Source organism: Petaurus breviceps, unplaced genomic scaffold (assembly GCF_028583685.1).
Source record: "Petaurus breviceps papuanus isolate PSGF00001 unplaced genomic scaffold, PetGlider_PUasm1.0 318, whole genome shotgun sequence".
NCBI lineage: Eukaryota > Metazoa > Chordata > Mammalia > Diprotodontia > Petauridae > Petaurus > Petaurus breviceps.
Window position 1 is genome coordinate 149,063 of NW_027186078.1, and position 23,854 is coordinate 172,916.

At 39.1% G+C, this 23,854-nt stretch overlaps 2 protein-coding genes across 2 annotated transcripts in view; both read left to right on the forward strand.

Annotated features, from left to right (window-relative positions):
• Window positions 1–23,854, forward strand: part of LOC138167878 (large ribosomal subunit protein uL2) — a 241,962-nt gene that overhangs the window by 13,150 nt on the left and 204,958 nt on the right. The window lies entirely within an intron of this gene.
• On the forward strand, window positions 53–23,693 carry LOC138167870 (zinc finger protein 879-like). The gene is made up of 6 exons (XM_069096845.1): window positions 53–326; window positions 1,835–2,029; window positions 11,218–11,294; window positions 12,494–12,620; window positions 14,366–14,479; window positions 21,975–23,693. Exons 3-6 carry the CDS (start codon window positions 11,259–11,261, stop codon window positions 23,585–23,587), a joined length of 1,890 nt encoding a protein of 629 aa, XP_068952946.1. The 5' UTR covers window positions 53–326; window positions 1,835–2,029; window positions 11,218–11,258; the 3' UTR covers window positions 23,588–23,693.

The following is a 23,854-nucleotide window of genomic DNA, read 5'->3' on the forward strand; positions in this document are numbered from 1 at the left end:
TTTTTGTTCCTACGACCGGAAGGAAACAGGCTACTAGCGAGAGCTCGCTTGTCCTCCGCGCGGCCTAGAGCGGCTCTGGGCCAGGCGGGGGCTTGGATTGGGCGGATTTCACGGTGGAGGTGGGAGTCGAAGCATTACTTCCGGTCTGGGCTGTCCGGCTTCTCCGGTGGGGAGGGGTTTCCGGGTCCGGACCCTCCAGGTTCGTTTAGTGTTCGATCTCCCCTTGTCCCCTGTCTGTGGGGCCTCGGAGCGGAGGGTGAGCCCCAAGCCCCGCTGCCTCTCGGGTCCGTTCCTCTTCCCCACAGTCTCCAGGCGTGAGGTTAGAGGTGAGCGCTCTTCCTCTTATCCTAGTAAAGGAACGTGACTGGACAGGGAGGGTGGCCCCACAGCGGAGGGCCTCGAATGCCAGGTGTCATTCCTTGAGTCTGGCCTTTACGTTGTCCTCATAGGAGCCCCCATCCGACTTTATTGTTGACCAAGTGCCCTCCTTCCAACACACCCGTGAGGTACTCCGTAAAGATGCACAAGAGACAGGGCATGCTTGCCTGGAGATGAGAAGGCATGGATCATGGGCACGAGGAGATGGTTAGCTCTGGTCAGAAATAGTGACATCTCCAGACAGGAGAAAGAAAAGGTGATAATGCCGAGAAGCAAAAGAGGGCAGTCGACGTGACGTTGGAAGTCATTGATCTGTCTGACTGGGGGGGCTGAGGTTGTGTTTTGGGTGCTTGGGAGAGGAAAAGGTTTCAGATAGGAGGATTACAAAGGAGCAATGAAACCTCATCTGAGATTGACCTCTAATTTATAGTAGGTGAATCAGTGGAATTGCGTGACTTCCTCCAGCTGTCTCTGGTACCTTTGGAGCAAGAACAGAAATCTGCACCTAACACTGTGCCTATAGCTAATGCACATAGCATAGTAAGCTCTTCATAGATGCTTGTTGAATGAATAACTGAAATCGGATAATGGGAATTACCATAAGTATTAGGTTCAGAACTGTGGAGGTTCTCATTTAGGGTGAAGAATTCTAGGATTATGGCTAGTGAGTCATTACGTTATTGAAGGATCCTAGGAATACAGCCCTGAGGCTGCAGTCAAGACTAGATTTGGAATTAACTGCAGTGAGGGCAATAAGGAGACATTAAAAAGACTAAAGATCACAATGAGACTGAAGAATAGGGTTATTGTGAGGAAGAGATGGAAGAATTAGAGATTATGGCCTAAAAATAGAAATTCAAAGTCCAAGGTGTTAGAGGTTCAGTTCTGAGATTTCTCTGGCATATGATTATGCCAGTGTATGGCTGCATAAGGGTAGAGAAGAAGTTTAGAGTCCAAAAGGTAAAGGAATTGTGTGTTTATGGTGTTAGAGAGTTGTTAATATGCATATTGACGTTTCCAGGGACAAAAACTAGGATTAGGAATACTTATAAACCAGTTCAGAATCAGTAAGGAAGTTGAAAAAATAACTAGAGTGACTGTAGAGCAGTGGTGTCAAATTCAAAAAGAAAAGGATCCCTACTGCCCACATATTGACCTAAAAAAGCACAAATTAACATTATCTACTTCATATTATGTTTTTATTTCTTTTGCTAAGTATTTCCCAATTAGTTTTAATCTGGACAGGACCTTGACTCTAAGCCTGAGTTTGACACCTCTCATAGATGATGGCCACAAAGATGGAGAGAGCATAATATATAAGCAGATTGCATGGACTTTAATGGAGGAAAAGTTATTGAAGGATCCTAGGAATACAGTCCTAAGGCACCAAACAAAGGATGCTCAGGATTCCCTCAACCTTCCTTACATGATGCCCTTTTCATTCTCTCCCCTGAAGACCCAGGAGCTAGGACTGAGCTTTGGATTCCCAGGATAAGCCACCAGAGATCCCGTTCTCTTTCCCACAAGCAAGATTTTAAATGTTCAAACCTTGTATGAGCTCCCAGAAGTAGTGAAGAGAAGAACTGTGGGTCCTGGAAATGTGGACACAAAGGAACCTGAAGGGAGAAAGTATAAGAATGTGACTGCTCAGGTAAGTGACAGAGAACTTACATTCATTCATTGCACACAAACTTACTATATGTAGTTGTCAAGTCTCTCTTCAAATGAAATAAAAAAGCTGTTTTATATTGTTTTAAAACTACTTAGAGCCTTTCAACATCAAGAAGTTGGATATTATGATTGTGACTCTTCTGAGAACAAGTCATCTGATTCTATTTAGCTTCTTCCTCACTGGACTAAGTTTCCCTTCCTTTCCTGCCTCAGCAAACAGGGGTCCTTTGACATTTTTTCCTTCTCTGTGGAGTTGACTTCAGGGTTCTCATATTGTTCCATTTCCTTCCTCAGTGTCACATTTTTTAAGGTACCATTTCTTTTTTTTCCAAGTAACTTATTCTTTTTTTCCAATTACATATAAAAAATGTGAACATTTGTTTTTTAAAATTTTGACTTCCTAATTCTCCTCCCTCTTCTTTCCTTTTACTGAGAAGGCAAGCAGTTTGATATAGGTGATACATGTGCAGTCATGTAAAACATATCTTGATATTAGTCATGTGAAAGAAAACATAGACCAAAAAAAGACCAGAAGAAAAATAAAGGAAGTTTAAAAAAAAAAGTATGCTTCTACCAGCATTCAGACTTAAGGTACCATTTCTGTGTAGTCTTTGATATTATAACTCCTATTTTTGCTGTTGTCTTATCTCAATGTGAATTTAAATCTTTGTGAATATGAATGCCTAAGGTTCACCCCAGATATATGCTGGTTCAATCTTTTGGACTGGTGAGAGTGGGGAGGGGAAAGCAAAGGATCCTCAGTTCCAGTACATATTTCCAGAGCAGAGGCAGGCTGAGGGTAGGGCACACTGGGATGAAAATATGCACAAAAAAAGGTAGAAAGGATATTCTTTGGGAAACCTCATCTACACAAAAAAAAAAGACACATAGTTACCAGCATGCTCAGAGAACAAGGGTAAACCTTTGTACAGTTTATTTTCTAAATACTCTTTCCCTTCTTACCAGCTGCTTAATTTTCATGTTTCCCAATATTCTGTCCTTAATTGTCTAATCTCTTTGCCTTTACTTCCATCTTCTGGTCATATCTTTTGAAAATGTTGGTTAACGAGTTTCTTCTGCATTCTTATCCATCTTTTTAAACAACTGATTCATTTCTACTAATCAGAATTGTTTGCCTTTGTATCCTCAATATCTCATTCTTGAAATCCTCTTCCCCATCTCTCCAAGGCTTACTTCCCTGAAAGATTTTAGTCTATAGAATCCTACCCATAATTCTTTTAAATTCTTTGGATTCTCTCCTCCCTAAAAACTCTAGGTTGCATGTCCAACTATCCCCAGCTTCCTCGCTAGCTTATCATCTAAGAGAGGGTAATTACTTCCTTAGATAGTCTTATCATTTTCAACCTAACATCTAGTTCCTGCTTATTGGTGAAAATCATATCCAAAATGGAATTTCCCTTTATTGATTCCTTCACTTTTTGAAAAATGCAGTTATCACTAAGGCAAGCCAAGCAATGATTAACTTCTCTGCTTTGCTGAAGGTACCTGGATAATTGAAGTCTCTCATCACTGTTGTGAGAGGCTTAAAAGAAAGAGAGCTAGGGGCGGCCAGGTAGCACAGCAAGTAAGAGCACCGGCTCCAGTGTTGAGAAGACCTGGAGATCGAATCCCGGGCTCGGACACTTAGCACCCACCCAGAAACACCTGGCCGTGTAACCTTGAGCAAGTTACTTAACCCCAATTGCTTAGGGGCGGCCAGGTGGCTCGGCGAGTAGGAGCACCAGCTCCAGTGTTGGGACGACCTGGAGATCGAATCCCGGGCTCAGACACTCAGCACCACACCCAGAAATAACTGGCCGTGTAGCCTTGAGCAAGTTACTTAACCCTGATTGCTTAAAAAAGAAAGAGAGCTGAACTGAGAGTTGGGTAGATGTGGGCTCAAGTCTCACCTTGGACAACTTTAAAGTTGGTTCATGGAACTCTTTGCCAGAATAAATGCATGGGTCTGACCTGTATATTGACTCAGCTATTTAACTGCAAAAGAGTTGCTAGTCTTGGAGGTTAGCAGAGCTCAAGGATAGAGCTTTCGTGGTTTTTTATCCCTTCTCTCTGCTCCCTCATTGCCCAAATAACCATAAGCCTACTATCTTTCATTTCTGAAGTACAGTAAGGTTTACAAAGTCAGATTTTCCTCACAACAGCTTTAGGAGGTAGGCAGTACAAGTAATGTCATCCCACATTATGAAGAAGAGACTGAGACTCCTTTTCCATTTTGGAGAGCTCCAATTGTTAGGACATCAAACTTAAATCAGCCCCTTTGAAACTTCTAGCCGTGACTCCTAGTTCTGCACTCAGGAGCTAAACAGAACAAATTTAATCCAGGCTTTTCAGTATTTAGGATCATATAGCTATCTTAGCTATCTCTTCTTCAGGTTAAGCATCACTAGTTTCCTTCAATGAATCTACATGGTACAACCACAAGACCCTTATCTAATTCAATCAGACCCATCCTGGTTGTTTTTCTCTAGATCAGAAGTTTGTAACTTGAAATAGGTGAACTTGTTATTTTTAATATGCTAATCACTGCATTTCAGTACAATTGGTTTCCCTTTTAATTCTGTATATTTTATTTTATGCATTTAAAAACATTATTCCAAGAAGGTCGACTTCACCAGACTCACTACCAAAAGGGTCTATGACACAAAAAAGGTGAAGATCCTCTGCAGGTCCTCTTTAGATAAGATGAACTAGATATCCTAATGAGAGGAAGCAAATTTAGCCTTTTAGTTTTCACTTGTATTTGCAGATAAGACCTATGGCAGGAATATGGGTTTGAAAAAGAATATGCTTTATTCAGAAGAAACAGGATCAATAAAAGTCAAGGGGTAGGGGAAGTAGAGACCAAGTTAGCTTGTATATTCAGGAAATATTTTTGTATGAGGAAGATCCAGAAACCAAAGGAGAGAAACCAGGCATTCAAATGACAATCAAGAGACAGAAAAAGCTACACCATTCTATGTTATAGTCTAACAAGACAAAAAGAAGAAAGAAGTTGCAGGAAAGAGCTCACTAGTTTGGCTAATTTGGCATGAAGGGATTGAGTAGTGATGGGGGGTGGCAGTGCAGAGAGACAGTAGAAAAATGGAGCTTCGGTGATGTTAACATTTACTAGAGTTCTCTCTTTTTGGGAAACAGAGCAGCTGACTTCCTTAAAGGTTTGCATTAGTGATAATTTCATCCTTCAAAAGGTGGAAGAAACAATGCAAGGAAGTTAGTTTCTGGATCCAATTTTTATCAATGAAAAGAAATTGGTTATTGGGGGTAGAAATGATAGGAACTTTGGGAGGAAATAACCATTCCATCTGTGATAGAGAAGAAGAAAGAAAGCTGCTAATAGGCTAACCTGCAGGATAGATTTGGGGACAGCAGATTTAAGAAAAGTCATCTTGTGAGGCATGGGAAGCTCTCAAGAAGGAAATTCTGAAAATGCAAAAAGATTTTGTGTCAGGGTCAGTATTCTGCAATCAGGATAAATGGATCACTCTAAGATGGGGTTTAAACAGTCCTTTTTACTAAAATCATACTGGAATACACATTGGGAGAAGCAGTTCTCAGAATGGCTTAAAAGCAGTCTGGAGTATAAAAACAGCTAATAGCCCCCAGCCAGAAGGTAGAAAGGCAAGGTCTCCAAGGTCTCAGGATCTGAAAAATTCTTGCCTGGAGCTCCAAGAGCTGATAGCTGGGTCTCCAGTCAGTGTTCCTGGGGAGCTAGTGTTGCTTCTGCTGTCTAGGTCTGCACCACTAGGCCAGAGTTGTGGGAGGTAAGGGATTAACTCACACCCCCCATGTCCACCGATAGCCTGATAACTAAAGTGGATGGGCAGGAACTTAATAAAGTAATTTAGGTTTGGTTTGTTTTTGTTTTTTTTTACTTTTTTGGGTATCTTTTGTTTCCATACACACACACACACACACACACACACACATACATATCTGTGCCCCCTCCCGCCATATGAGCCTTGTGACTTAAAAAAAAAACCTAATATCAGTTTTTAAAAGACATGTACAGAAAGTAAAAGTAAAGCCAGATGAACTATAAAAGCCTATCATGATCCTATAAAAATTAAGCTAGGAGATCTGACTCTTAGAATTTGCCAAGGCTGGCATGTGATACTAAGAACAGCAGAAGCTTTTTTTGTTTTGTTTATGTTTTGTTTTTAGCTATATCAGGTAGGGGAACAGAGAGACTTACAGAAGTGATAGAACTGTGGTTCTCAGTGGGTAGAAAGGTAACTGATGATGGAGAGGAGAACTAGCTCGTGCTTAATTCTGTTTTCTCTGCCAAGAAGAATGATTTGTATAAACTGAAAAAAGCAGAATAGCATGGATCATGGGGATTTGAAATCCAATATACGTAGGAAGAAAATAGCTATTTGCACTCTAGTTTCACTATGCCCAGACAAACCATATTCTAGATACTGACAGAATCAGCATATGTGGTAAGTGAACTACTGTGTCAGTGATGTGATCTGAAAAATAATGGAGAACAGGAGAGATGCTGAACCAACAAAGAAGATATTTTGCCCTGATTTTTTTATTTTAAAGCTGAAACAAATAGAATCTACAAACTATATACCCATAAGCATCTTTTCAATTTCTTGACAAAATCACAAAATGAGTTATTAACAAGGATAGCTAGTAAATATTGAGTAAGGAAGCATCCTCCATTAAGAATAGCTAATCTCATTTCCTTTTCTCACAGGAGACTGATAGATCAGGGCAATGATACAGATCAAGTCAACAAGCATACTGTGTGCCAGGCACTATGCTTAGTAGTGCAGGTATAAAGAAAGGTAAAAGTCTCTGTCTTCAAGAACTAACAATCTAGGGGAAGCTAGGTGGCTTAGTGAGTAAAATGCTAGCCCGGAGTCAGGAGGACCTGAGTTCGGTTTCGGCCTCAGACACTTAATACCCACACACAAAAAAACTAGCCATGTAACCTTGGGCAAGTTACTTAACCCCAATTGCCCTCCAAAAAAAAAAAAGTACAAGTTTTTGGGGCGGCTAGGTAGCACAGCAAGTAAGAGCACCAGCCCCAGAGTCAGGATGACCTGGGATCGAATCCGGGCTCAGATACTTAGCACCACACCCAGAAATAACTGGCCGTGTAACCTTGAGCAAGTTACTTAACCCCAATTGCTTTAAAAAAAAAAACTAACAATCTAAAAGAGGAGACAACATCAAAACAACTATGTACAAATAAGATATGTACGGATAAACTGGAGATAATCTCAGAAAAATGTGAGCATTAAAAGGGACTGGAAAAGGCTTACTGCAGAAAATGAGATTTTAGCTGAGACTTGGTGAGGAGGGGGAGAGCATTTTAAGCATAGTTCCAGCCAATAAAAAGACATAGAGTTTGGGGGTGGCTAGGTGGCACAGTGAGTAAAGCGCCGGCCCCTGATTTGGGAGGACCTGGGATCAGTTCTGACCTCAGATACTTAACACCTACACAAAAAACTGGCCGTGTAGCCTTGAGCAAGTTACTTAACGCCAGTTGCTTTAAAAAAAAAAAAAAAGAAAGAAAAGAAAAGACATAGAGTTTGGAGATGGAGTGTCTTATGGGAAGAACAGCAAGGTCAGTGTCACTGGAGCACAGAGTATGAGGATGGGAGTCAAGTATAAGACAACTAGAAAGGAAGGGACCAGGTTCTGAAGGTCTTTTAAACACCAAACAGAGTGTTTTATATTTGATACTGGAGGTGATAAGGAACCTTTGGAATTTATTGAGTAGTCTGATGGTCATACCTCCTCTTTAGGAAGATCACTTTGACAAGCAAATGAAGGATGGACTGGAGTGAGGAGAGATTTGGGGCAGGCAGATCAACCAGTAGGATATTACAGTAATCCAGGCATGAGATGATGAGAGCTTGCACTAAGGTGGTAGCAGTGTCATAGGGAAGAAGGAGACATATTCAAGAGATGCAACAAAGGTAAAATTGACAGTCCTTGGCAACAGATCAGATGTAGGTGGTGAGAGAATGGGGAGTCAAGGAGAACATCTAGGTAGAGAGACTTGGTGACTTGGAGGATGGCACTTCACTGGGCAGTAATAGGGAAGTGTGCAAGAGGGGAAATACAGTTTATTGTAGTTTATTTAGCAAAAGGTTTGAGGCTATTTTATGTAAAAGATGGAGAAATTTCACTGGACAAAAATAGAGTTAGATGGATTTAGACCTGATTGACTAAACAATCCCAAAGGAAATCATTAACTGTTATTCAGTATCACCTGGAAACGAACTCTCAGTGGAGAGTCCCGAGTTCTGAGTTTGGCCCCTGGTATTCAGCATTTTTTATCAGTGGCTTGAATAAAGGCATAAATAGCATTACTTCTCAGATTTGCAAAATTTTACAGAACTTGGAGACTTAATTAATACAGTGGGTGATAGTCAAGATCCAAAAAGATCTAGAAATGCTACAAAATTGGCCTGGTTCTTAGATGGAATTTAATCAAGATAAACATAAAGTCTTATACTTGGATTCAGAACCTTCCTTCAACAAATAAAAGATAAGTAGGTGTGACTAGACAATAATTTGACTGGAAAATATTCATAGACTTTAGGATACTGCAAACTTAATATAAGTGAATCAGTGGATCTATGATTTTCTCTTTAGATTGTATTTCCCACCTGAGAACTTCTAGTCTGTAATGTATCTACCCTGCCCGTAAAGTCGTACAGCTAGTTAGTGTAAGCAGCAGGAGTTGAACCCATTCTCAAACTCCAGATCCAGTTCTTTATTCACTGCCCCAGGATATCTCCAATCAAAAAAAATTCAAAGGAAAAGACAACATAGTATTTTCTAATGTATGTGTAAATCACCCAGAAATTAATTGTTTGCTGGTCCATATGGGAAAACAGGTAATTAGAGAAAATCACAGATTTTAGACAGGTTAGTAGGAAATAAAAATACAGTGAATGAAAGGTTTAGGCCCACATGGAAGCTGAAAAGTATTAAATAATTAAATAGGCAATTAAAGAAACAGTAGTGTTACCTCAAATCATTATCAAATGATAATACAAATACTACATTTCCAAATTTGTGGGATGCATCCAAATCAGTACACAGACACAGATCCTTAATACTGAATGGCTATAATGTTAAATAGCCTCTTGACTATCTCACCACTCACTCCTTTTGAGTCTTTTTGATGGATCTGCATCCATTTTATGACCACTAACTTTGGTTGTCCCTCAGAACTTTGTCCTGTGTCTTCCTTTTTTTCTTTATACTTTCATGCCTAGTGGTTTTATCAGTTATTGTAGGTTCAATTATTACCTCTATGCAAATGATTTTTGATTCCAACCCTAATCTTTCTCCTGATTTTCTGTCTTCCACTGTCTATCTTTTGGACATCTCAGATGTCCAAAGGCGTGCTCAGCATGTCCAAAACAGAGTGTAGTATCTTTTCCCCAAATCTTCCCCTCTTTTCATCTTTCTTATTGCTGTTGCTGATATTACCATCCTTCCAGTCACCCAGACTTACTCCCTTGCTGTTATCTTCAACTCCTTACTTATATTTACCCTACATGTTCAATCTGTTGCCAAATTTTGTCATCTCTACCTTTGTAACATTCCTCACACATGTCTCCTCTTCATTCACATAGCCACTACCTTAGTTTGGAGTCTCTTTACCTCTCACTTGGACTATAGCAAATGCTTTCTGGTTGGTCTCTTTACAATCTAGTCTGTTTTTCACTTAGCTGCCAAAATGGTTTTTCTAATGTTCAGGTCTAAACAGGTCTCACACATACAAGCCACCCCCACCTCCATTTAATAAAGTCCAGTGGCTCTCTTTTATTTCCAGGATCAAATGTAAAATCATCTAGCACTTAAAGCCCTTTACAACCTGTCCCCTTTCTACCTTACACCTTATTCCTTTCCACAAATTCTACAATTGATCTGATCAATCAGTAAGCATTATATGCCAAGCACTATGCTAAATATTGAGACACAAAGAAAGGCAAAAGATATTCCTTGCCCTTTTAGAGTTCACAATCTAATGGGAGAGAAAGTATGCTATAGGGATTTTAGCTAGGGCTTGAAGGAAGCCAGGAGGTGAAGGTTAGGAAGGAGAGCATTCCAGGCATGAGAGTTGGCCTATGTCCTAGAGCCTGGAGTCTTGTTTGCAGAACAGCAAGGAAGCCAGTGTCACTGTATTGAAGAGTATGGATGGGGAGGGGTTATATAAGGTGTAAGAAGACTGAAAAGGGCAAGGTGGGGTTGGAGCCGAAGTTATGAAGGGCTTTGAACACCAAACAAAAGATTTTTTCTAGAGGTTCTTGTAGGGAGCCACTGGAGTTTATTGAATCTTGGGGTGTGGCATGCATGACACAGACCTACACTGTAGGAAAATCACTTTAGTGGCTGAATGGGGGATGTATCATAAAGGAAAGAAACAGGGAAGGCAGACCCACCAGCAGGCTATTGTATTCAGTTGTTATTCAGTTGTGTCCGACTCTTCTTGACCCTATTTGGGGTTTTCTTAGCATAGATACTGGAGTGGTTTACCATTTCCCTGTCCACAGATGAGGAAATGGGCAAATAGGATTAAGTGACTTGCCCAAGGTCACACAGCTAATAAGGATCTTGAGGTTAGATTTGAACTCAGGAAGAGAAGGTTCTTGTCTCCAAGTGCAGTACTCTATCCACTATGCCATCTAACTGCCCAGCAGGCTATTGCAGTAGTCTAGCTATGAGATGATGAGGGCCCTCACTGGGAGGGTGGATGTGACAGAGGAGAGAAGGAGGCATATTTGAGAGTTGCCGCAAACGTGAAATTGACAGGCCTTGATAGCAGCTTGGGTATGGAGAGGAGGGGGAGAGATAGTCGGGAGTTAGGGATGACACTTGCAGGATTTCTTACTCTCACCAAACTAGTATACTCATTTTCCTCTAAACATTCCTTGTGTATTTCCCTCAACTCTTATCTTAGACACAATTCAGGGTGCTTACAATTAAACAAATCCACAGTAGGCATGTGTAGTATGTCAGACTCAAAATTGGTACATAGTCTGTAACAATTAGAACGCATAATTAAAACTGACAACAGTTCAATCGATAAGTCACCTTGTAAACTCTTGAGGGGAGGACTGGGGAATTGTAAAACAGAACTCCTTTCTAACTCTCTCCTTTTTCTCCTTTCAGTGAGAGTTCCTGCTGAACACCCAAAGGATAGCTGAGATCAGATGATGGCATCCAAGTTCATTCCAACTGAGCGAAAGGTAAGCTCTCTCCCTCCAGCACCCCATCACTGCTGCATCTCATATCTCATCTGAGTAAGGGAGTTCCCTTATCCCTATAATTAACATACATGCAAACATCACTTTTACTCAGGGTTTCACATACAGTTCCCTGTGATTAATAGACATTCAAGCAAATACTTATGCACATTGTATCACACTTCTTTCCATAATTAACATGTGTGCAGATACTTATTTACATATACATGTATGTACCACTGCCTGTAATCAGCACACATGCAGAATCACATAGACCTCATCACTTCCTGCCTGTACTATTTTTTAATACTTTTTTCCCAGTAACATGTAAAAACAATTTTTAATGTTGGTTCTTAATAGTATTTTATTTTTTTCCAATTACATGTAAAGATAGTTTTCAACATTCATTTTGAGTTCCAAATTTTTCTCCTTTCCCCCTACACAAGACAGCAAGCAAACTGATACAGGTCATATACATGCAATCATGTTAAACATATTTCCACATTAATCATTAACATTGGTTTTTAAATTGAGTTCCAAATTCTCTTCTTCCCCTTCCTTCCTTCTTGAGTAGGCAAGCAGTTTCATATAGGTTATGCATGTATGGTCATGCAAAACATTTCCATATTAGCCATGTTGTAAAAGAAAACACAAATAAAAAAAAACACAAGAGAAAATAAAGTTAAAAAGTTTGTTTTGATCCGCATTCAGACTACATGAGTTCTTTCTCAGGAGGTAGATAGCATTTTTCCTCATAATTTCTTCAGAATTGTGTTGGATCATTGTATTGCTAAGAAAGCTAAGTCATTCACAGTTGATCATTATACAGTATTGCTGTTACTGTGTACAGTGTTCTCTTGGTTCTGCTCACTTCACTTTGCATCAGTTCATGTAAGTCTTTCCAGGTTTTTCTGAAAGCATCCTGCTTGCTGTTTCCTATAGTACAATAATATTCCATCACAATCATATACCACAACTTATTCAGCTATTCCCCAATTGGAGATTCCCCTCAATTTCCAATTCTTTGTCACTGTCTGTACTATTTCAATAGTCCTTTCTCATCACACTTTCACAATCACATACACACTGCTGCTGAACCTTCATGCCATCAGATATTCCTCTTGTCTAAGGTTCTTTCTCCTCTCATTAGTGCTAAACTTTGGAAGCCTTTCTGTGGTTGCAGCAGGAATCTCTTATTTCAGGCCCTTGTAACATTCGTGGATGTAGCCGTGAATCTCACCCAGGAGGAGTGGCATCTTTTGGGCCCTGATCAGAGGAGTCTCTACAGGGATGTGATGCTGGAGAATTATGACAACATTGTTTCACTGGGTAAGGCTTTTCTAGGACTCAGATTTGGCTTTTCTACAAATCAAAATAACTTGAAAAAAAATTGTGAGGTTCTAACTGTAAAATGGATTCTTCTGTCTTTTAAAAGTATCAGACAGATACTTTAAAATGGGGAAATAATTTTACTTTCTTTACAATTATCAATACAATTTTATATGTAAATTCTTACTCCAATTTTGAGATCTTATTACTAAAACATATTTCTTAAAAATCTAATTTACTTATTTAATCTTAAAAATACATGGAATTTCTATACTAGATACATGTAGAAGCCAATCATATACATATGTATATAGTTCTTAGAGAAAACACTCTAATTAGAAAACTTTTCTATTACATCTTTGTCTTATTATTTTGTCTAGTTTCCCCCTTTAGGAGGATGCCATCCCTATATTGTAATTTGACAACAAAGACAGATTAAAATCATAAGATTTTTCATACTTGCTTCCTATTATACTAATTCAGAGACGTTCCTGCATCAACCTTTTAATTATCAGATTTAATATTGTAATTACAAAACTTTTATGGCTTACATGCCCAGATTATGGAAATTTGTTATGAAAGGAAAAGGAGGAATATAGTTATAACAGTGTCCCTTTAAGAGCACAGATTAACTTGACATATACCACAGCAGGGGGAAAACCTCCCTTAGCTCTATTTGATTTCAGGCATCAGTCATAGCTGACAGCTAATCATGTAGTCACAGCATATCAAAGGCTAGGATCAGAATTAATCAGATGAAGAAATTTCCCGTTCAGAAAGGAAATAGCACAGTGGGGAAACTAAGTCAAGAGGATTCTACCTTAGGCCATGCCAAGATCATCCCCTTGCCTTTTCCTGGGGACAGGCATCCAGACTGCAGCTTATGCCATTTTCTACTGTTGGCTTCATGACAATTCAGACCACCATTTCCATAATCAAAACTCAAAACAATAGTAAATTACAGTCCTAAGAATTTTTACCTCAAATAGCAAAATTTCTCTAACCACATCTTTGGGCTTAAATACTATTACTTTCTCATGTTTCCTTAACAGTTACATTTCATTTATCCTTTATTTGTAAATTAAAACTAACCATATTCTGGGGTTTGGGACATATAACAGATAACTGATAGTTGACTCATATTAATATATTGCAGTTACATCTTTAAACCACTCCGTATATTTTCATAATTTATGTGATAGTCAAAAAATTTCAAATGAAAACCCTTTGTTAGATTAAACTTATTATTATTATCTGTTTTAAAACAAAATATACCCCATTAAATATTTAACAGTCTAGAGAACTCATATGAGTTTCTAATCCATGCTAAGAGGTGTAGTATTTCTGCTCCTTGTAAACATGCCTGATAGATATAGTGGAGTTGGGTACTTTCCTTAAGCTTTTCCTTAATCTGCACTTTCTCCCTTCTCTAAACTTGTTGTAAGAAACTCTACCCTGCCCTAGGCCCAGGACTCTTACCAGACATCCCCAGAGGTGTAAATTACCTGCCCAGCTAGTGTGGACAGGAAGCATAAGCTAATTGTTCCTTTGTACTCACATCAACAATATACTTATGCCCTGTGAATTCTCAGAGGTACAGATTCTTAAGATACTTCCAGATTGTGCTCAGGTCCTTCTTGTCATAATCTCCATGTACACTGCCTTTGAGAGGCTGACAATGAATTTGGGGAAAGTCTGTGTATGCAGGACAATCCACCAGGTCCAGTTTCCTTCTCCATGAGCAGGATTCCAAGTGACTAAGCCTGATGTGATATCTCAGCTGGAACGAGGGGAGGAGCCTTGGGTTTTGGACACACAAGGAGCTGAAGAGAAAAAAGTCCTAAGAGGTGACTACTTAGGTGAGTGAGAACTTTTCCTTCATTCAGTCTCTGAACACATATTTACTGCATGTCTCCTGTATGCTCAACAATGTGCTGTACATAGTTATTGGATTCACACAACATAGACTGGCAGATTGCCTTGGCATAAAGATATATTCCATAAATGCCTTGTGTGGGTAAAGTCCACAACAAGACTGTCATCCCATCAAAATCAAAATATCAGAGTTGGGAAGGATTTCAGCAAGCATATAGTTCAGTTCATATTCAAAAAAGAAATCCTCACTATAGTAATAGTAATGCCCAAATGATCAACCTTTTGAAGTCTTCCAGTGATAAAAGGAAAAATGACTTACCCATTAGAGTCGTCCAAAAGTTGAATGGGCTGCCTAGGGAGATAGTCTGCTTCACCTTATTGGACACAACACTGGACCTGGAGCCAGGAAAACCTGAGTTCAAATCCAGCCTCACTTACTAGCTGTGTGATTCTGGGCAAGTCATTTAACTTCTGTTTGCCTCAGTTTCCTCAATTGTAAAATGGGATAATAGTAATGCCTACCTAAGAGAGTTGTTATTAGGTTAAAATGAGATCATATTTGTCAAAGCACTTAGCACAGTGCCTGGCACATTATAGAAACTATATAAATGCTTATTTCCTTTCCCATTCCCCTTCTTCCCAGTGACAGTCCTTTGAATACCTCAAGATAGCAATCATTTCTTTTTCAAATCATGTCTTCACGCTAAACCTCTCCGATTATTTCAGCTGTTTCTCATATGGCATGGCATCTGATCCCCTCACCAACCTGCTTACCTTCTTTTGGATGAGCTTCAGTCCAAGGACAGATCCCTGTGGCAATTCTCTAGAGATGACATTGACCTAATCAGGAGTATTCTTTGGGCCTATTCATTCAGCCAGTTCTGAATGTGCCTAATTTTGATATTATTTAGCCAATATCTCCTTGAACATAAGAAAAGCAAAAGAGTCTTTATTAATTGCTTACTAAAATCTAGGTATACTATATCCCTTTATCTACTTGTCTAGTAGGCCTTTAAAAAAAACAAAGACTGTCCAAAGATCATTCTCCATAACCAAAAACAAAAGCAGTCAAGTAAGGTTTGGGTAATTTTGCCTTTTCCCCATCATCCCATAGTCTCCATGTGTTGTTTTCTGTTTGCCCCAATGTAACCTAAAAAAAAAAACTTTATTCATTCTCATTTGAAGTTGCATTTATTCTGTTTTACCTCCCCTTGTTTCTACCTTCTTAAATTCAGTATTGTCAGCCTTATTCTCAGTGATCTAGGTATTCTTTCCATTGGTATCAATCATGGTGTATTCAAACCTCCTCTGCCTATGTTATTCACATCCGCATTCTCAGGTACATCCTCACATAGTATCCAATGTTCTGGTGGTCTTCCTCTAGGTTTGGGGTTTGTTTGTTTTTTTAATTTCATGAGCATCAGTGTAGCAGTTCTTCCTACTCATTACATGACCAGCTTACCTCCTTTTCTGATCAGATGCCTACTGGATGATGACTTTCATGCCATTTCTTATACTCCAGTCATCATACATTGCAGTCTGCTTATATCCCACTCTGCAGTTCTTGTATTGTTCTTTGGGTCACCACTAATTGTAATTCTTCTGAGATTGTGATTTTTCATAATCCACAGCCATAAAGCATCACATGGAGAATATTGATGTTTAAAAAAATAATTTTTGTGTGTGTTAGAGATCATAGGATTTGGAGTTGAAAGGTATCTTAGAAATCTTCTCATTTTACAGATGAGGAAATTCTGAAGCCCAGAGAATCACAAACTCGTAGTTTGGGATCATCAAAAATATTGTACAGTTTCTCTCTTTCCTCTTTATCTTTGGATCTGTGATCCTATTCCATTCTGGGCCCAGGATATTGTTCCTCTGCAGGAGGTCTGTCCAGAGTAATTCACTGAGCTGCTCATCCATCTCCGCATATCATGATGCAAGCAATAGGTAACACTTTGCCCCCTTGTATTGCCAGGCCTGTCTCTTTGGACTGACTCCTCAGTATTTAGGTAGATGCAGTCAAAACAATTAAGTCTATAAACCAAAATATCTCAAGGACCTCACCATTTATGGGAATCGCTCTCCTATTGGGGATCTCCCAGGACATCTTCCACAACCATGGCAAACACCTGTGGCAAGCATACATCTCCCTCATTTATGTATTATTTGGTATTTATATCTTCATTCAACATTTCTCTGGTTATATAGCTATGAAGGAATCTTCTATGCTTCATGCATATTCATGGTAGAAGCTTTTGTGAATGGGAGGCATTATGTCTGAGTTTTGTACTACCATGTCACATGCTTTTTTGTAACCCACAAACAGACCCAGAAGGATATTGTCTTTTCTATACTTTTTGACCAGTTGTGTAACTGTGAAATTCTTACTGTTATATAATATCCCTTGTGAAATGCCTGCTGGTGTCTTTCTACTGTGTTGATAAAGGACACAGTCAAGATATACATCAACCATTCTCATACAGACGTGATGAAGATGATAAAATAGGCATGTGCCTCATTGAGTTGCTGTTATCTTTGTTGCCTTTTATTTGGTCATGACACTGCCCATGATTTTTTCCATTCTTTCCTTCTTTGAAGTATCTTGAAAATTGATTCTGCAAGTACCTTCAGAATTGTACGGCATCTATCAAATTTTTTTCTGTGTGTGCTCTTACCCAGAACTCATATTCTGCTTGTATCCAAACTGAAACTTATCCCTTTATAGCCCTGTTGTTGTCAGGAAGCACACAGAATAAGTCTAGTCTATCTTACACATGAGAATTACATAGATAATTTGAAAACAATTATCTTGTCCCTGAAGTTTCCTCTTCTCCAAGAGATACATCTAATTTTGATTCATTTCAACAAACATTTGAACTTGCAGAACAATGTTCTAGTTTGGGGCTTAAAGGACAAAAACCCTCAGGGACAGTTTATAGACTTCTTGGGGAGAGTAGGAGATATTGTGTTATAGATAAATACAGGGTGATTTAAGGACTAGCAGTGCACTAATTAAAAACTGGGAGAATAAGGGAAGATTTCACAGAGGAGTTAGTATCAGAGCTGAGCCTTAAAGGAAGACAAGGATTCTGAAAGGCAACTATATGGACAGAATACATTCAAGGCATGGGCAGGATTAGATACCTTGTGTAAATGCTCAAAGACAAAGCAGAATATTGAGTTCAGGGAGGTGCTAGCAGTACAATATGAACAATAGAGGACTTGAAGGGGTGTGATATTAAAATGGGGAAGAGAGGTAGGTTGGAGGTTGGTTATAGAAGATCTTTAAAAGCTAGACTCATGAGTTGGCATTTTTTCATAAAGGCATCAGAGAGCCAGTATAATAGAGGAGAAATAGAGTTAGACATCAACCTTAGATGACTTTCAGCTCCTTTGGTATCCTTCAAGATGCAGCTCACATGCCCCTCTTTCAGGGGCCTTTCCCTATTCTTTCCACTCCTAAAATGACCTAACTGTTCTGTATGTACCTTATATGTACATAGTTATTTACCTGTTTCCTCCTCCTTTAGAATATAAGCTCCTTGGAAGCAGTGACAGTGTTTTTGCTTTTCTTTGTACCCCTAGTGCTTATTTACCATAGCTCCTGGCACATGATAAGAATGACTGACTGGAAACATGTGGATTATAGAAGGGGGTCTGGGGGAACAGGACTACAGACAGACCAGTTGAGAAGAACTTACATTATTAGAGGCAACATAACAGAAACCTAGGTTCAAATCCTACCCTCTGCTACCAGCAATGTGACTGAACAAATACTCATAGTAGCTTCCTTGGTGAGTTGTTAATAGGATAAAATTAGGAAAAATACATAAATCTCTTTTCAGTGTGTGTGTGTGTGTGTGTGTGTGTGTGTAGTTCAGCTAATAACCCAAGCAAAAGGTGATGAGAGCCTGCATTAAGGTGATGGTCATGTGAGGAGAAGGGTGTTAGAGATACTGTAGAGGTTGTTTTGACAGAACTTTGACACTGATTGGATATGGAGAGAATCAAAGAAAGGGAAGAGTCAAGGATGATGTTGAGATTATAAATCTGGGTGAACTAGGAAGATGGTAATTCCCTCAGCAGAAAGAGATTTGGGAGATAGGCAGGTTTAGGGGAGAAGATAATGAGTTCAGTTTGGGACACACTGAATTTGAGTTGCCATTAGGTTATCCAGGTAGAGAGATGTTCAGCAGGCAGTTGGTGATATAGGCCTGAGACATTAAAACTAGATATACAGAGTTAAGAGTCATCTGCATAGAGGTAATTAAACTTATAGGAATGTAAGAGGAGAGAGAGAACAAGAACATACTAATCCCTGGATACTCATTTTAAAGAAATTAGTGAAGATCCACAAAGGTACTCAGAAAGTATTAAGAAATATGAGAGATCAGTATCACAGAAACCAAGGAAGGAATTGGTATATGGAAGGAAAGGGCATGGGCAGTCAACCGTTTCATAAACCATAGGCAGTAGATAAGGGACATAAATAGTCCTGCCATACTCTCTACAGTAGTCAGACTACTTCTGAAATATTGTGTTCAATCGTAGATACCATATTTTAGGAAGGACAGAGACAAACTGGAGTATATCCTCAAAGAAAGAATGACTAGGATGAAGAGAGGACTAGAGAATATGCCTTTTGAGGATCATTTGAAAGAACTAGGAGATATTTATCTTGGGAAAGAGAAGACTTGGTGGAGAGGTAATAATAAGTCTTCAAGTATTTGAAGGGGTTATATAGAAGATATTAGACTTGTTTTGTTTAACCCCAGAGAAGAGTACTAGGAATAATGTGTGGAAATTGTAAAGAAACACACTGAGGCTTGGTGTGAGAAAGCCTTTCCTAATGGGCTACCCCAGAAGGCATGCGGTTGCCCCTCACAGAAGGTCTTCAAGCAGAAGTTTGGATGATAACTTGTTGGGAATGTTGTAGAAGGAATTCTTGTTTTGAGATGGTCTGGACTAGATGACTTCTAAGGTCCTTTAAAACCTACAGATTCTGTGATCTGAGAAGGTGATGTCATTGGCTAATTAAACGTAACCCCAGAGAAGGGTAAGAAAGTGCACCTCTCTCCCTTCATTGCAGAAGCAGTAGAATATTGTATATAACTTTAGTTAAAGTGATATATTGGTTGGTTTTGTTAAATTGTTCTTCCCCCCTTTTTTAATCTTTGTTAAAGGCTTGCAGGGTTGTGATATAAGAACAAAAGTCATCAGTCTTTTAAAGAACAAGGAATCATTCATTAGTATCTTTTTAAAGAGTAATTTTAGTGGTATGGTCAGTGGCCATGTTGAAAAGGGCTTACAAAATGAACAGGTGGGGGCGGCTAGGTGGAGCAGTGAATAGAGCACTGGCCCTGGAGGCAGGAGGACCTGAGTTCAAATCTGGCCTCAGACACTTACTAGCTGTGTGACCTTGGGCAAGTCACTTAACCCCAATTGCCCTGCCTTCCCCCCTCCAAAAAGCAAAAAAAAAAAAAAAAAAAATGAACAGGTGGTAAAAGTGGAGGCAGTGAGTATAGACAACACTATTTTATATTTTTTTTTTTGCTTTTTGGAGGGCAATTGGGATTAAGTGACTTGCCTAAGGTCACATGGCTAGTTTCTGTTTTAAGTGTCTTAGGCTGGTGCTCTATTCACTGTGCCACCTAGCTGCCCCTAGACAACACTATTAGTTTGGCAATGAAAGGGTATAAAAATATAAAATGATTAACTTCAGAGGGATGGTTATGTGAAGAGTTATGGGAGAACTCATTGTATTTGTGGGCAAAGGAGTCAGGAGAAATTGAAGATGAAAGTAAGGGAATAAGTGATGGGTCAGGCTCCTAAAGGAGACAGGAGTAATTGGGATCAAGGATATAAGTAGAAGGGGGTTAGCCAATATAAGAAAAAGTTCTACTTCTTCCTTAGATATTATACATAGGAGGTGAGGTAAAGATGGAGTAAGGGAAATGTGAATGACCTTCATTTTTATCAGTAAAGTGTAGGCAGTCATCCATTGAAAGGAGGAGGTTCAGGAGGTTATACTGTAGACTTAAGAAAGGAAAAGGTTTCAGACAGTTGCTTTGGGTGACATAACAGAGATTCAGTCAAGGAAAAATATAAAGATGCAATGCAGCGGAGAAGAGCAGTTGAGATTAAATAGCATCAGTCTGTGGTAGAATCCAGTCCAGTGTGGTTTCGTAACATCATTCAACAGCATGCAACAGTCAGGAGTAAAAGCAGAAAAAGCAGCTGATGGAAGTGGCTCAGAGTTGAGGATTAGCATGATATGAAGGACAGGACAAGAATATTAAAGTTAGATGAAAATACATAGTGGAACTAATTAACTTACTGGGTCAAGACTGAGAATGGAAGACGTAAGTAGGGGTGATGAAGTAGTAGAACAGGAAGAGCTAGAGGGACTTCAAGTCACAATGAAAACAAAGAGTAGGTTTTAGAAGAGTGAGACAAGAAAAGATGGAATGATAAAGATTATGATAAAGAGAAGAGAGTTTCGGAGTTCATGGTCATGGAAATGACACAGTCGGGGAGATTCTGAGCTCTAAGATGTGACTGCCCCTGTAGGTAGCTCAAGTGGGATAAAAGTAACAGTTCATGAGAATTAAGAGAATTGATGAACTGAGAGGCCATGAGTCCACTGCAAATGTAGATTAATGGAAGTAACTGGAATGTTTAGCCTAGAGAAAAGACTCAAGGAGGACATGATAGCTCTTGTCAAGTTATTTGCAGGTCTTTTGTGTAGAGGAGAGATTACACTTGTTCTGTTTGACCCCAGAAGGAAGAAGTAGGAGCAAGGGGTAGAAATCACAAAGAGCCGAATTTAAATTTGATGTCATTTCTTCCATCCTTCTCTACTTGTTCTACATTGATATGTTGTATTACCAGGCAGATTTCTATGATTTGTTCCTGTAAGTAGGAGATGAGGATAATTGATAGAATTCCCCCCACAGGGGTCACTTTCAAACTATGGAAATCCAATTCCTCAGTTGCCTTTCAGACATTCTCAAGCAAGTAACTCTAACACAGATAAACATATACCTCTCTAGCTATCACATGGTCTTGACTATTATTCTAGACCTCTCCTTGTCCCTAACACATGGTCTTGACTATTTATTCTAGACCTGTCCCTGTCTGAAGTGTGTTTTTCTATCCTCCCTTAGCCTCATGTTTCTAGTAAATCTTTAGTTCAATTCAATTAATATGTATTTGTTGAATGAAAGGTAGGTGTGTTTATATTAAAACACTGTGATGAGAGTATCTTGTTCACAAAGTATCTAGGATAGACCACTCACTGGATGGTCTTATTTACACATCTCTATATACCCCTCTCCATTCTGGGAAGCTAGCTTGAGATTTGTCAGTAGCATGTCCATTTAGAAGATTTTTATGTAATTGTCTTATTTATGCCCCACAAAATGTCCTTTTTTGAATAAAGCAGATGATATTTATATTTTGTTTTCACTGTTTCAGATTGTGAAACCCAGACTGAGAGTGAGGATATATCTCCAAAACAAGAAATTTCTGATGAGATAAAGTGCCAGAATCTGATATTGCATAGACTCAGAGGATTTGTGTCTCAAAGACCCACATTTGGAGAATCTGTTGAAAATGAGGACAGGTTAAAGGAAATGTGGGGATCTCCTGCAGGGAGGAACCTGAGAACATTCTTTTCCCAGAAGAGAGGTTTTAAACCAGTGCCAGTGGTCCATCAAAAACCCCTCATATTGGAAAGAGATCAGGAATATAGTGAATTTGGGGAAAATCTCAATTTGAGCATAACCCCTGTAAGGTATCAAAGAGTTTCTTCAGAATGGAGACCCCAGCAATGTGATGAAATGGGTCAAATATTTGAACCAAATTCAGAACTAATTACATATCAGAAAGAACAAACAGAAGAAAAGCCCTGTAAAACTAAAGTATATTGGAAAGCATTTACTCAGAATTCAAATCTCATTGAACTTCAGAGAATTCACACCAGAGAGGAACCCAATGGATGTGATGCCAATGAAGAAACTTTCAACCAGACATCAATCCTTATCAAGAAGGAGAAAGTGTTTAATGGGGGAAAACCCTATGAATTTAATGAATGTGGAAATACCTTTAACACACAGTTATCCCTTATTCAAAACCATAAAATGCCTACTTTAGAGAAACCCTATCAATGTACAGAATGTGGGAAAGCCTTTAGCTTGAAAGGAAACCTTATTCGACACCAGAGACTTCACACTGGAGAAAGACCATTTGAGTGTAATGAATGTGGAAGTGCCTTCAGTTTGAAGGGAAACCTTATTCGACATCAGAGACTTCACACAGGTGAGAAACCATTTGAGTGTACTGAATGTGGGAAAGCCTTCACTCGGAGCACTGCCTTTATTCTTCATCAAAGACTTCACACTGGTGAGAAACCCTATGAGTGTACTGAATGTGGAAAAGCTTTCAGCCAGGAAGGCAACCTTATCCAACATAAGCGATTTCACACTGGTGAGAAACCCTACCAGTGTAATGAATGTGGAAAAGCTTGCAGTGATCGAACATCTCTTATTCATCATCAGAGAATTCACACTGGAGAGAAACCTTATCTGTGTAATGAATGTGGAAAATGCTTCAGCCAGAGTTCAATCCTTATTAAACATCAGAAAATTCATACAGGGGAAAAGCCCTATGAGTGTAATGAATGTGGAAAGGCCTTCATTCTAAAATCTTGCCTCTTTAGACACCAGAGAATTCACACTGGAGAGAAACCGTATCAATGTAATGAATGTGGAAAAGCCTGTAGTGACCGAACGTCACTTATTCACCACCAGAGAATTCACACTGGAGAAAAACCTTATGTTTGTAATGAATGTGGGAAAGCTTTCAGCCAGAGTTCAAGCCTCATTACACATCAGAGAATTCACACTGGAGAAAAACCTTATGAGTGTAATCAGTGTGGAAAAACTTTTAGTGCATCTTCAAACCTTATTCAGCATCAGAGAATCCACTCTGGAGAGAAACCTTATGAATGCATAAAATGTGAGAAAACTTTCATTTTGAAGTCTTACCTCATAAGACACCAGAGAATTCACTCTGGAGATAACTTGTGAAGGAAGACACTTGTGGAAAAGCCTTCAGTATGCATTCTTCCATTACTCAGCATCAAAAAAATCACACTGGCAACAAACTATATGGTTGTAAAAAAAAAACACAAAACTTTTATCATAATGATTGTGATCAAATCTTTATCCAGCACTTCAGTCTTATTCACCATTAGAAAAGTTATTCTGGAGAAGAAAACTCTTTGATGTACTTTTAGTAATAGTGTTCACTTTGCAAATTAAGCTCTTATAAGGAACATCCTTTTGCTTCTCAAA